Source organism: Pelecanus crispus, chromosome 15 (assembly GCF_030463565.1).
Source record: "Pelecanus crispus isolate bPelCri1 chromosome 15, bPelCri1.pri, whole genome shotgun sequence".
Lineage (NCBI taxonomy): Eukaryota > Metazoa > Chordata > Aves > Pelecaniformes > Pelecanidae > Pelecanus > Pelecanus crispus.
Genome location: NC_134657.1, coordinates 6,558,558 through 6,573,100, shown reverse-complemented (window position 1 = coordinate 6,573,100; position 14,543 = coordinate 6,558,558). Strand labels below are relative to the sequence as shown.

General features: G+C 53.9%; 1 protein-coding gene across 1 annotated transcript in view; it reads right to left on the bottom strand.

The window, feature by feature from the left end:
* AGRN (agrin) overlaps window positions 1-5,927 on the bottom strand; it is a 131,317-nt gene extending 125,390 nt beyond the window's left edge. The window contains 2 exon segments of the mRNA XM_075721584.1: window positions 5,372-5,872; window positions 5,874-5,927. Coding sequence (XP_075577699.1) covers window positions 5,372-5,872; window positions 5,874-5,927 — 555 coding nt within the window.
* Between the last annotated feature and the right edge of the window lie 8,616 nt (window positions 5,928-14,543).

Sequence of the window (14,543 nt, the reverse complement as noted above, 5' to 3'; positions counted from 1 at the left end):
CATGCAAAGATCTGACACTGCGAAGTTCAAATAAGAGGGTAAAAACATGTTGGGGGCTCAGGGGAATGCAAGTCTCATGACCTTTAATCAATCTTGTCATGTTTTGAAGCCCTAACTCCAGAATTTCAGCACTATCTCAGTCCTGATCAAGAGGCTTCAAGGTCCACAATGATCTGGAGCTGAACTCCCACACACCGTCCCTGCCATGACTAGGAGTAGGCAGCTACGGGTGCTGGGGCAAGGGAACACGGCCATTGCCACCGCCACAGGAGCGAGCAGGCCAGGGCGAGACCCTCCTGCTCAGCACAAAATTCACCTGTCAAGCAGAGAAAGGGAATTAATTTAGTGTTGCTGCAACCTTCAGCTGCAGAGTAAGAACAAAGTTTAGGAGTGTATTTTATTCTCAGATCCTCCTACTTCTCACACCTTCTCCTGAAGGTGTGATATTTGCCCGCCTTGGAGAAGGACTCTGGACTTGATGGGTCTCGGCTCCCACCCAGCCCAGCAGGTCCTGTGATCCGAACAGCAGCCACTGTCTATTGCCGAGGTGAGCCCTGTTCTCCTGCACGCCCGAGACCAAAAGCCATCCCTGGTATAAACACCGCTGCGACAGCTCCTCTTTGGAAGCCGCACATGCCATAGCTGCCCCCAGATGTGGGGAAGTTCACGAGGGAGGTTGTACCCACGTGCTCTCACGCTCATTTGTCTCCCAAAAAGGGGGAGTCAGCCGCCCTTAGGCCAGCGCTAAGCAATGCCATGGCAAGCAAAGGACGAGCAATAACTTACGCGCAAGCTACCATCCCTCCCCGCACATTCCAACTCCAAGCTGTGCCGGGCAGGGGCAAGAAGAGGGGCTGAGAAAGCAATGCCTTCAAAGCCATTTGCGCAGCCTATTTCAGCCCGAGAAGAAGCTTGCTTGCAAAGCTGACTGCTCGGTTGTACACAGCCCTGTCAGCACGAGCTCTTTTCTTGAGAGAGATGGCAGTCGACCAGCAAACAGAGGGAGCTTCAGATGGCAAGGAAGGGTAGCTGTGACAGGCAGCTTTCCTCCCCTCTGATCTTGCAGCGTTGCCGGCATTGACACCGAGACATCTGCTCCACCACGCGCAGGTGGTGCCACACGAGGCAGCCCCCTTCGAAGGGCCAGTCGGGGCCCACCTGCGAACGCGGCACCTTGGGTGAGCCGAGGAGGCAGGGTGCTAAGGAGCACAGCGTGCACAGCTTCAGCGCAAGCCTGCACCGACACAAGCCTCCTGCTTCCTCACCTGGGACCAGCTGCTTCTCCAGCGTTTTGCAGCAGCACAGCTCCCTGGGGTTGCGCTTCTCCCCGCAGTCAAGTTAAGACACCTTCCTGCAGCCCCACCAGCCCCACCTCCTCTTCCTTCGGCAGCAGCCTGCAGCCCGCAGGGCAGGCGCTCGCTGCGAGGAGGTGAGGCGCACAAGGCAACCAGGGCAAAAACCCAGGAACACAAAGGAGACAAAAGGAAAAAGATACGCCAGGCAGGCAGAGAGCACGGCCCCAGGCTTGTGCCGAAAGGTAGCAGTCGGGCATTTTCACAGCCAGGTCTAAGGGGGAAGAAAGGCTAAAGCCTACCCCCTCTTCTGAAGCAGATGGTAATTGGAGTTAATTAGCATGGCTGTTCTAGTCATGCACCTCAGAGCCAGGCCACAGCATTCACAAGCAACACCAGAGTTCACCAGCTTTCTCCCCACCCTCATCCTCTATAATGAATGGATGTGAAGGCACCAAAGACCAAGCAATTACCTGTAGGGCATCCCATTCATCATCACACACAATTAAGACTTTGTCACTGGTGACTCACCGGCTACATCAAGGATCGGGGAAGAAAAGGGGGAGAGACAGAGAAAAAAAAAATTAGGCTGGAACCTAGTTCCAAGAGGTCCCTTCCCTATAGCAGACTCACTCACTCTTTTGCCAGCGAGCACATAAAACACTGGATTAAGACTGTTTTACAAGACTCCTGGCAGCTACGGGGAGGCAGAGTAAGAACAGCAAAGACTTTATTTAAGCAGATCCTTGCCAGGGTATATTTTAAGTGCAGTACAAAACCAGAAAGTAAAAGGATTTTCCAATATGCCATGGGGGTCCATCCCACAGGAGGGAATGGGACCACCTATACAGGCACGTGCAGTGCTCACGCATTCCTGCCAGGAAGATGCTTTGAGAAATGCCAGCTTTGGTCTTGTAAAGAAAGATGGGAAGTTAGAGCATAGTCTCCTCGGGAAGACGGCTGTCACTCCGGACAGAAGTAGAAAGGGTCACCACTAGATTTTGGCAGTTCTTAAAGATGAAGGGTACTGGCTAGCACCAGCTCTGCTTGCAGCTTCACGCGCAGCTCTGCCAAATCCTTCCCTTCTGCCCGCACATCGTCCCCCTCCCCTCGCTTGTCACTCTCTGTGCCTTTCCCTGGCAGAAGCCAGCTGCCCTTTCCCGAAGAGCTAGCCGAGGACCAAACCCACCTCCCCCAGCAACTTCCACATCCAACCCTGGCTGGAGAACAGCCGCCGTTACCCCCAAAATACAGGCTCTATTGTTTGAAAAGGATGTGGATCCTGTTCCAACACTTCCTATAGCACATATAGAACCTGTATTTGTCCTATAAATAGGAGCTCTCTTCATAAATATCAGATCAGACCAGAATAAGGCCCATTCCAGGACTCAAAAGCAGGAAGGGACAACGCCAACACACAGGCTGTGAAGAGGATGAAGAGCAGCACCGCAAGCTTGGGAAGAAGAGCAAGGCCAGGGCTGCGGTCAGGAGCAAGCCCAGCGCCCGGTTCCCGTGTCAAATCCCTCAGTAAAGCGGCACATCAGCCAGCTTCGGAGTCAATTTTGGGAATTCTGTCAGCCTGTTCTTCCTTATTATTCACCTCTAGTAGCAAATGAATGGCTGGTAGCTATTTAAGGGTGTTTACCTAACATTAACTTCACATTTCTTCTGAGTTGTAATGTGCTTATCTTCATCTATCAAAGGCTTCAGCTGGGAGGGTTTTGAGTTTAACTGGGAAGAACAATACGCTAATGCAGCACTTGCAGATACTCCCATGCCTGCTCTCTCGCAGACCACCCAGCACCAATAACACTTGCTATTTTGGGTGTGGGCTCTAGGGAACTCCTACCGCACACTTGGCCCTCGCCTTTCCTCTTCAGATAAAGAAGAGCCTGACAAGAGATAACTGTGGTATTTGGAGGTAACCCCAGGGCCTAAGGAACGGTTACTGGAGTACGACAGCGAGGAAGTGGACGTGTGTTTTCTCACCAGCGAGCCAGCAAGATCCCCTCCGCAGCTGGGCTCGCTCGGGCTCCACAGGGCACCAGGGTGGGTGCAAGGGCAGCAGGAGCCAGCGGTCAGGTTTAACGCCCAAACTGCCCTTTGGAATCTAGGTGCTTTGTGAAAAACCAACCCAAAAATGCCAAGTATGCCTAACCCCGCAAGCCAGCATCAGCAGAATCCACGGCAATTTCAATACTTTGAGAGATCTTATGAGTGAAACAGGCCAACAGCTGCTGCAAAGCATTTACAAGTCACGAGCATTATGCCCTGCTAAGTCACAGTTAGGAGAGATTTATCTGCTCGGGTCCTTAAGGCACTCCAAGTCCCATTTCAAAGCTTTTTTTCCTGCAAACACACTATGAACATACCATTAAAAATTACATCGAAAAGACTGGTGTAGGTAACGGAATTGAAGAACCACTGTTCCAAGAAAATTACCAAGTGTCACAGCATAACTGGGGGAGTCGGCAGCACTGCCACGATGAAATGGGATGGGATAGGCACTTCCATCCAGAGCAGGAGAGGTTTTTCTCCTTTCTTTTACAGGACTCTGGGACTCGAAAGGTATCTTGGGGACAGGTTCTGGCCTTCGGGTGCCATTAGACACTAGTAATCGGCAGAAGCAAAATCCCACAGTTAACTCCAGAGTAAGTAGCACAAGCAATCTCCGCAGCATTACTGGGGATGGCTCAGGGAAAGGGGGGCAAGAGACTCTCTTCCCCAGCTGAGCAACGCAAACCGTTTCAAATAAAGCCACCACCTGCAGACCAGCTTCCTCCCCACACGCTGCTCCCTAGCTGCTCTTACTTGGACTCGATTGCACCCTTTCAAAGGCAGAGCTGCTGAGCAAGCAGCTTTACCATCACAGGAGCGCAGGCAAAACAGTTTTCCTGGCCCATAGTCTTGCTCTGATGCAGCAAGATGAAGCCTGGATTTTATGCTAGCCAGACCCCTTGCTGCGTGTCCGCAGTGGGAGCACCAACACCCATTTCTTAGATGAGCTCTTCTGCCTTGTCACTTGTTCTGGACCACCTCCTGCCTTCTTGCAGGACCAACCCTTGCCCCAGCATCTGGTGGCCCACGTCCGTCCAGCCATATGTGTCCCAAGCTGCCGCAGGACACCGGCTGCTCGCAGCAGCTTATTAGTTTTCTACGTAGCACCCAGGATGTGCCAGACACTTTGCAAACATACGGTCTCCACACTAGCCTGGAGGGTCTGTGATCTAATTTACAAGAGCAGGGTACAGATTGTACCGTGCAGTATCGAAAGGGGCAGAGCAGTGGGAGCAGGCGCGAAGCAGCAGGCACCAGCTGGACAGACAGAAGCTGTTCGACTAGTTTACTGGGCTGAGAGATGCTCCAGAACAGAGGCCATGGTATAAAGTGAACCTGACTCTGCACCGGCAAACCTCTCCCACCGCCACACCGCTGCACATCACCCCAGGCCCTGCTTAGCACTAACCACGGGCAGGAACCGCAGTACTTTTTAGGGATGGGCAGAAGAGGGGCTGGGGAGAAAAGGAAAAGGCAATGTAGCAGCATGTCCCCGCAAGTGAGATTCCTGCCCCGGGAAGGGTTAAGCCATACCGCACGTTTTCTGACAACCAGGCGGATGGTATTTCAGGTTGCTCAGTACTTCACCGTCTCTCAGCTGAGGGGGGAGGAAAAGAAGGGGGGGAAAAAAAAAAAAAAACATAGCCAGAGGGCAGATTCGTAGTTAAACAATAGCTTGAGCTAGAGGAACTCAAGATGCTGCTAAAATAAACAGGGAGCTGCGCGTGGAGCCAGCAAGCGGCTCCGAACACCTTCCCCGGCAGCCCAAACCCTGGCAGAGCAGAAAGTTGGAAGTCAGCTCCGCATCACGGAAAGGAGGGAAATGCCCATAAAAAGCAACCTTGAGAGATTCCCCTCGACACAGCTGCGGGAGCTCTAGCGGGGAGAGACTCGGCAGTCTAAAAATACATAATTACACACCAAAGCTCGGGCGCGTACAATAAAAACCACATGCGCCCGCCCGAGAAGGCGCCGGTTCGGGGCTGAAAGTTTCCCCGCGGCGCCCCCCGCCGCGGCCTCACCTTGCAGGAGTAGGTGTGGTGCACGGGGTCCACGTTCATGATCTCCTCCACCGTGCCGGTCAGCACCACGTTGGCCTCCTCCTCCCGCCGCTCCAGCTCCCGCTCGGGGCACGTCGTGGCCCCGCCGGCAGCAGCGCCCAGCGCCAGCAGCGCCAGCAGTGCCAGCAGCGCCGGCAGCGCCCGCAGTGCCGGCAGTGCCCGCAGCGCCGGCAGCGCCCGCCCGCCCGCCGCTCGCCCCGCCATGGCCCAGCGGCCCGGCCCGCTCCCGGCCCCGGGCAGCCCGACGGTGCGGGCAGACAAAGCCGAGCGCTCTGCAGGCAGGGCTGGCGCGGAGAGAAGGGCTACTTTTGTTCTTGGAGGTGAAAAGGAGGAAGGAAAGAAAGAGAGGGAGGGAGGGGAGGGGACAGCAGGGGAGGGGAGAAGGAAGAAAATCCCAAGAGGAGGAGGAGGAGGAGGAGGAGGAGGAGGGAGAGCGCGCTCTCCCCCGAAGCCGCGGCCGGGGGAGAAGCGCTCGCTCCTCTGCCTTGCCCCTGTAAGAAAGCCCGCAGATTTGCATGCAATCTGAATTGCTGATAAGGAAGGCAGCGGGGGTAGGCGAGCGAGGAGGGAGGCAGCCAGCCAGGCAGCCGGCCCTGCTGCCGGCTCTGATTGCAGAGCTGCCGAGCACGCCACCCCCAGGAAAGGGAGCTCGCATCAGGTTAATGGATAATCAGCGCGCCAACGTGAGGAGACTTTTAAAGGTGTAGGGCCCGCTGCCGAGAGGCTGCCTGCCTCCCTGCCTCCCCCCTCACACCGCCCCCCCCACCCCCGCCCCGGACCCCGCACCCGCGGGGATGCGCAGGGGCTGCCCGGCTCCCCCCGCCTCGGCCCCGCAGCCCTGAGGGGGGGGGTGGCCGGGGAGAGCCGTGCAGCTGGGGGGGGGTCGGGGAGAGCCCCCCCGGGCCGCGGTGCAGCTGCGGGAGGGGTCTGGTCCCTCCCTGTCGCCCCCCCTTGGCATCGCCGGGGTGGGGGGTGGGGGGCTGCCGGCAGCGCTGCTCCCATCCTCCCTATGGAGAAACTGAGGCACGGGCAGCCGGGCACCCCGCTCTGCATGCTCCCACGGGGACCCCCGTCCCGGGCCAGCCCGAGTCACCCACGCTCCAGAGGCACCCACTGCTCCATCCCCGTCTGCTCCGTGACCGGGGGGAGATGGAGCTCGGGGCTGCCCACCCCTTGCCCCACGCACGGCAAAGCCACCCCCGGGTGGGAAGGGCCTGGGGCTGCCCCTGGAGCGCTGTGACCTCCTGCCCCGACTTTCCCGGGGGACTGGACGGCAGTTTCTCCAGATGTCATGTGCAATTACTGCAAATATAAAATGAAAAGTTAAGTGGCACCAGGGGAGGGATATTGTTTCTCCCCTCCATAAATTAGCCATTCCCCGGAGGCGTTTTACAAGGCTGTTTTACTTGATGGCCCTAAACAAGTCATGTTTATGACCCAGGGCCAAGCGGGTGAGTTACTGATCACCGGGTGAAGTTTAACCACACCAACGCCACGATGCCGGTAGCGGACATGACGTGCCCCATGTCGTTCTCTGATGTTCCCTCTCGATACGCGGCAGCATCCTGCATTGCCAGGCTCCGCAGATGACCAGCCACCCTGTTCGTCCTCCAAGCGTTGAGCAGCGCCGTTTGTGCTATTTGCGCTATTTGCCCCTGCAATTGTGTATGTGCCAATCCTTTTTTTTTTTTTTTTTTCTCTCCCCTGGAACATAAACAGAAATTAACTACAAGATAGGAATAAATGAATCTTAGTGAGTGTTCAAAATGCTGTCCAAGCCTACCTTCTACCCTGAAGAGCGCGAAATACGAGAGATCGCACAAATCTGTCTGGAGATATCGCAACTGCTGTGGGTTTTACAGGGAAGGCACACTGTACATATTCTGCCTTAAACCGTGTACTTGGCATTTCCACAGTGACTTTGGTCTCAACACTGGAGCCGTTCCTGTAAACCCCGCACCCTCTCCCAGGTCCCCTTCTGCTCAAAGCTTCAGTTTCTGTCTTGTAAAACTAAGTTCCCGGTTCAGCCCCGAAGCAAGGCTGCCAATTTACAAGCACGCAGTATTTGATCACCTCAGTGAGGACTTCAGAGACACGATTTTCGGAAGAAAGCGGCCCGCAACATACTTCCATCTGCAGGAAACCTGGCTTCACCTGGCAGGGCTTAGCTTTTCTAAACCTGCCTGCCTTCTGTGCTGCTCCTGTAGAAAGCCCAGGGAGGAATGGGTGCCTGTGCTCTCCCCCACCGAGAAGGTGCCACAGAGCAGAGGGACCCGAGGCAGGATACACAATGTCAAGTTTTCTGCCAGTGCCAACCGAAAAACTTCACCAAAAACGTGTGGTGTCTGGATGAGGGGCAAGGGAGCAGCGTTCAGCTGCAGTGGGAAGACTCCATCGTAAGCCAAGAGCTACGCAGAGTCCAGGCTCCGCAGTCGTCACCGTTACCCAGCGGAGGTTTAGCACAAAGGACTCCATTATTACATTGCTGCTATTATAAACTCAAGCAATCAGCTAAAAATACTTCAGTGCCTGGCAGATTATTTTTGCTATTTTAATTATTAATTTTTATTGTATTCCTCGAGCGCTGCTCAACTGTAAATCACAGAAATAACCTCGGTTCAAGGTGGAAGAAACCAGCTGTAATATTCCGCTCCCCCACTTTGCAAAGGAGGAGAGGGGAAGAATTATTTACACTGTGTTTGTACTATTTTCTGTTTGTTAGTTCTCTCCTCCTAGCCCCACCCCGCCATCTGCTTTCAAAGCTGTGAAGAGAAAAATGAATTTCACAAGCCGTTCTGATGGATTTGCCCCTATACGGTCAGTTCTTTGAGTGGATTTACTCAGCCTTGTAGCCTTTCTGGTGGAGGTGCCACAGCAGCCCCCCAGGATCTCTGCTCTCCTTTCCATCTGCAGGTTTAATAAACTTCCTAAGGAGAAGGCAGCTGGCTTTTCCAAAGGCCAGCACCAAAACACAAGCGAAGGAGCGCGGTGACTCCGAGCACCCCTCTTAGGGACAACGTGCGCTGCGAACCGGCACGGAGCCGCACGTTCCCGCACGGCATTGCTCTGCTCCGCCACCGCCGTGCTGAAGCCTCGCGCTGGCAAGAGGAGAAACCGGCCAAGAAACTGATCCTGCTGCGGGAAAACTGAAACAAACTGTGTGGCAAATCAGTGCGCAAAATAAGCAAACTGTAGCTGACAAAAATGCATAAATCACTGGGGTTTGTCCAGGCCCTTTACAAGACAGCTATTATAAACCTGGGGCTCGCAAAAACTTCCGTGAGCTAAGTTTACAAGCAAAGTAGCTCAGTCAGCCCCTGAAAAATCAAGCGATCTTGGAAAACGGACAAGGGCTTACGCAGCGTTTGCTTTCTGACACCTCTGCACGCATTTGGATTGCATTTCCAAGGTTTGCTTGCAGGAGGGGCCAAGAATGTGGAGGGAGAGGAGAGGAGAGGAGAGGAGAGGAGAGGAGAGGAGAGGAGAGGAGAGGAGAGGAGAGGAGAGGAGAGGAGAGGAGAGGAGAGGAGAGGAGAGGAGAGGAGAGGAGAGGAGAGGAGAGGAGAGGAGAGGAGAGGAGAGGAGAGGAGAGGAGAGGAGAGGAGAGGAGAGGAGAAGAGAAGAGAAGAGAAGAGAAGAGAAGAGAAGAGAAGAGAAGAGAAGAGAAGAGAAGAGAAGAGAAGAGAAGAGAAGAGAAGAGAAGAGAAGAGAAGAGAAGAGAAGAGAAGAGAAGAGAAGAGAAGAGAAGAGAGGAGAGGAGAGGAGAGGAGAAGGGAGGAGAAGGGAGGGCTGTGACACTTCCAGTCAGGTGGTTACAGCAAGCAGCAGTTTCACAAACCCCTCTGGTGCTGCGAGACCATTGTGGCACTGGCTGGCACTGGCCGGCTGAGCAACGCTGACCTTTAGACACTCGTTTCACTCCTAGCCCTCAGCAAGCTTCGGCGATGTCCGCGGCATTTCCTACACATCTGAAGTTCACTGCCTGGGTAAGGCTTTGCCTGATCAGGGCTTTTCGCTCCAGCGGTACCAGCTGTCACATTTTCAACAGGACTGTAATTTTTGTCATGTCCTTTGAAGATTTTTCCAATTTTAACAACTCATGGCACAGGCAAATGAGCTTCTTTTGGGTTGGGCTGAGTAACTCTGTAAAGGTCTCCCATTTATTGCGAGTTATTGCCTCCTCAGAATGACTGTACAGACACTCCTGCTGCACTCAGCAGTTTCATGCCAGCATCTCTCTGCCGTTTGACCCCGCAGCACTTCCCTTTCAAGATATTTGTTATCACAGCTCTCAGCCAAAGCTATCACAAGTGTCATACCTTCATTCTCCAGCTGCTTCCCTTGACGGGGCCTTGGTGTCTGAGGGCAGGTGCTTGCTGAGAGCAGATCTTAAGGTGTATCAGGTTCGGTATCCGAAAGTCGCAGCAGCCACGGTATCCATAACCGCAGGAGAAATCCCTCCGTCTGCTCACCTCTCAGTACAGCGCAGGGCAGAGAGCAGAGCTCTTCATTCACACTGGTGTGGCACGCGCGGCGGTGCAGGAAACCCACAAGGTTTTAGGCCAAGCCCTCAAAGCAAATAAAAGACCTGTGCAAACACCCTGGCAAAGCAAAACAGAGCCCCGACGTCAATCGGAAATACTTCCCCAGGGGTGAGAAAGCGTCCCCGTTCCTGCTTGGCCTGGCCCCTGATTTCTTCACTGGTTGCCTCTATGCCCCACTGGCTGGTTTTTCTGCTCGGTGGCTCTCCATCTCTGATAAGCTCCAAGACATGTTTTAATGCATTTTTTTCCCCTTTTCTCTTTTAAGTTAATCCCTCTCAGTGGTTTCTGACATTGTCAAATGGCTTTTGTGTACTGTCAGAAAATCTCTTGATGTAGCTACAGAGCAGCTGCTAACAAGTTGCCCCTGGGATCCTACATCTATGAGGCTGTCTGCCTGGATAATGATTTTCAAATAAGTAAATCTATTAATGAGATCTCGGTGGGAGCAGGGCTGAGGGCCAGGGAGCAGCTCCCTGTCAGAGGACCCGCACAAGAGGGGCTTCGTGCTGCAGCAGCCCCCCGGGCAGGCTTGCTTTGGCCACGATGGGCACTGCAGCGTCACGGGGGGGGTCACGGGGAGGGACTGTCCCCACGCAGGACACGAGCTGCTCGGATCGGCAGCCAGCACTGGCTGCAGCATAGGTGCGTGGCAGCCCCCTGCACAGCCCTTTCCCCTGAGTTTGGGGTGGGGGGGGGGAAGCAAAGAACAAACTGGGATCTGTCGCATGCTCTAGATAAGTCTCAAGAGATGAATTCAAGATGTCAGCCTCTTCCTCCCCAAATCGGGATGGCAGCCTTAGTATTGGGTTAAAAATTCAGAGTTAGTCTTTGGGGTTTGTCAGTTTTGCCCCAAGGTTTAGGAGCTACTGGGATCCAAGCTTTCCTCAACAGCATGACCCTAAACCTTCAACTTTAAAACAGGAACGTATGATGAGATTTGCACATATTCACACGACTTCAGGAGTATAAAACCCCAAACCACTGAGTATTACAAGCACTGTGGTATAATAACAGGTTGCAAGGAATTCAGCCTGGATGCATCCAACACCCACACCCTGGTTTACGACGGCAACAAGACGAATGGCTGCAGTCGCGCAGGGAGGCGGTCGTTTCATGCCTGTACGCAGTAGATCAGAGCAGCAGTCGGTCTCCAGAGCCCCCAAGACCCCAGGGACTCCGGTGAAGGCAGAGCCGGGGGCCGGGAGCCTCCACGAGTCAGATCGCGGCAAGCAGTGGCCAGCAGAGCCCGCAGCCCGGGCTGTGCTCAGTGGCATGGGCTGCATCCGCACGCAGGGCTGGGGAGGAGGAGCGCTGGCCGTGGCACTGGAACTAGTCCTGCATAGAATCACAGAATCATAGAATCGTTTAGGTTGGAAAAGACCTTTAAGAGCATCCAGTCCAACCATTAACCTACACTACCAAGTCCACACTAAACCAATCAAGGGTAGACTAGACTAAACCACGTCCCAGAGTGCCACGTCTGCCCATTTTTTGAACACTTCCAGGGATGGGGACTCCACCACCTCTCTGGGCAGCCTGTTCCAATGCTTGACTACCCTTTCCGTGAAGAAATTTTTCCTAATATCCAATCTAAACCTCCCCTGACGCAGCATCTCACGCAGACGGAAACTCTTCCCTCTCAGTCAGCAGCGAGCCCGTGTCCTCGCTCGGTACAAAAGGCAGGCTTCAAGCTCGCAAAGATGGGCTCAGTTTAGCATCGCGAGAGGGACTGGGTATTGGCGCGGAGCGCTCACGCACACACAGGTGTCATCTTGCTGTGTTTTCAGTGGCCGTGAACCTCCAGCATGGTTTAGGACTTAACCTAGCAACCTCTCAGCTTGGAAGCAAAAGCATCCAGTGAACCATAATGACTCTTTTAATTAAAAAAAAAGAAGAAAAAAAGAAAAAAGAAAAAAAGAAAGAAGCAGAAAGAAAATTCAGCGTGAACTTCAGGGCAAATGATCCTCCATTATCAAATCCCATCTTAAAAAGTGCATGGGGCTAATTGAATTACTTTTGCTGGATTTCTATGTAGCCATGAAGTCTTCTTAATGTGGATTGATAGCATAAATCTGTTCTCCATTGAGGAAAAAGTGAACACTGGCCCCTGACATCTATCTTTCTTTCCAGAAATCCCATCTAACTGGACGTCTCCCTAGGCCACTTCCAAGAGAAAGATGTCTCTATCCATTACCCCTGACACGCAGCAGCAAAAGGAAGTGAGGTCCGTTCACATCTAATTACTCCCACTCCTGGATTTATTACAATCATGCCAGGATTAATTGAGAAAGTAAAAATGCTTAGTTGGGTGATCAATCTTCTCCGAGTTACTTACCTTGTCACTCGCTAATAACTGTAAAATAAAAATGCCCCTCTTCGCTGCATCTCAGCAAATGGGTTTCTATAATACATTGCTAGGAATCTTTAAAAGGCATTTGAAAGCAGTAAGGAGACAAATTGGATTAGCTGGAGAGAAAGTGCAACCAAAGCATTTTTTTCATTACCATAAAGCAAAAAAATTCAGCTCTCCAACGCTCAGGTGGCAATGCAGAGGCTGCGCCCACCACTGGGACGGGCTGGTGGACACGGGCAGCCCCGCGGCAGCAGCCCGGTGCCTGCGCCAGTGCTGGCAGGAGCTACGGGGCTTTGCCAAGGGATCCCACAGCGACGGGGTGGGGGGGCTGAAGAATATTCCGAGTGAAACACAGAGAGTCTGCCCTGGTTTAAAGACCAGGTCTCTGACACCAGAGACACATGTTCTCACGTAAGGGGTGCTGGGATTTTTGTCCAGCTGAAACTGGACGTACCCAGTCGCTGCTCTCATTTTGCCCGCTTCCCACCACGGGGCTCCCCGGGTTGCCCCAGCGCGTCCTCAGGAGCCGGGGCAGCTGTGTCAGTTTAGATCTCCTGGCCAGGAAGGCCTGGTTTCCCACAGATGGCTGCCCTATGTCAAGGCAACTTGAAGGACATTACTATCTTTGAGATCAGACCCCTCTCCCTGTCAAATCTGGCCCAAACCTTCATTGCAAGAAACACACGTGATGCACAACGCTAATAACCCAGCCCCATTCTTTCCCGAAATCTCATCCGAGAGAAATACCCCATTTTCCTTCTGCAACAAGCTCTCTAAACCAGCAAGAATCCAGGAGCTCCCGGAGCCAGGGCAGTCCCAGTTCCTACCGATCGCATCCCCTGGCCCGTCTAACGTGCTGCCCTCGGCATGCCAGCGGGTCCCAGCTGCACACCCGGGGTGCTGAGGGCCGCAGGAGAGGCGGGGCGGCGGCAGCAGCCATCCTGCATGTGCCCTGCTGCAGGCTTGAGCCGGCATCCCCGGCGCTGGCGGCCGAGCTGGCAGACACCCGGCTTTTGGGAGCCCTCCTTTAACGGAAAGCATTGAGGGTTCTGGGAAGCAGGACTCGAGCTGAAAGAGAAGAGATTAAGATTCAGAGCATGCAAGGATTGGGCTTTTTTCCTTTCCCCCCGCCTTTTTTGAGGAGCGAGGAGCCAAGGTTTTAGCACTCGGTTAGAGGGCCCTTGGCAACCCCTGCAAAGCTGCTGGCGGGCAGAGCTGCTGCCCGGCTCCTCTCTGCTGGGCTCCTCTGACAAAAGGTCTGCGTGGTGCCCAGCGAGGCTGCCGGGCTGGAATGGCCGGTGCACAGGCTGGCAGGGAGGGGACCCAACCCTCCCAGCTTGTCGTTTCACACTCCCCTTAACCCGTTTAATAGTTAAAGGCAGGATTTATTGGACCAGACTCTCAGGGAGATAGAGGCTTTTGTGTTGAATTTTATCCAAAACAGCTAATGCAGCTGCTGCTGTTGCCATTAGTGTGAGCAAAAAAAAAAAAAAAAAAAAAGGGACACAAAAAAAGAAGAAAAAAAGACATTGAAACTATCAGCTCTTAAAAGATTTCTTCTTCTATCTGAAAATCAATTTCTTAGTGCACGCACATAGAATGGCCAGGAAATATTTCATCCTCTCAGTGCCAAGCTGAGAGAAGCCAGCGCTGGGGCGATGCTGCCTCGCATTGAATCTCCCAAATGCTCGCCTCTGCATTCGTTATTCTGCGCACACACGGAGCAGGGAGTCGGGCTGAGTTAACCTCTTGCTGCCCGCTCTTCCAGGGCAAAGTGAAGGGATGCTGCTGAGACTGAGCAGGACCACCCAGCCCCTGGGCAAGTCACTGCCCTTCTTTTTTTTACCTTTCCCCGGTGTAAATTGGAGGCAACATCCAGGACCCTGTCCCAACGAGGGTGAAGGAGAGGCCGAAGCTTTGTGTGAGTCTTGGTGGCCCATCGGGCTGGTGCAGGCAGGGCAGGGCACAGGGCACCAAAGGCAGAGCTGCCAAGCAGCCCCTCGCATCACTGCAGGCCATCGGCAGGGGTGCCCTGCTTCAGGCCACGTTGCACCAGACTTTCAAATCGAGCAAGATCCCCAACGTCACTTGACATCCTTCTCCATCAAACATTTATTTGTGTCTGCAGGGCACGGGCTGAACATGCTGGGGCAGGCCCTGTGCCGTGGGAAGCCATGCCCAGCTTAAAACCTCCTGGCTTAAATCAGGTCGTGCCAGGAGAGGGGGCAGGAGACCC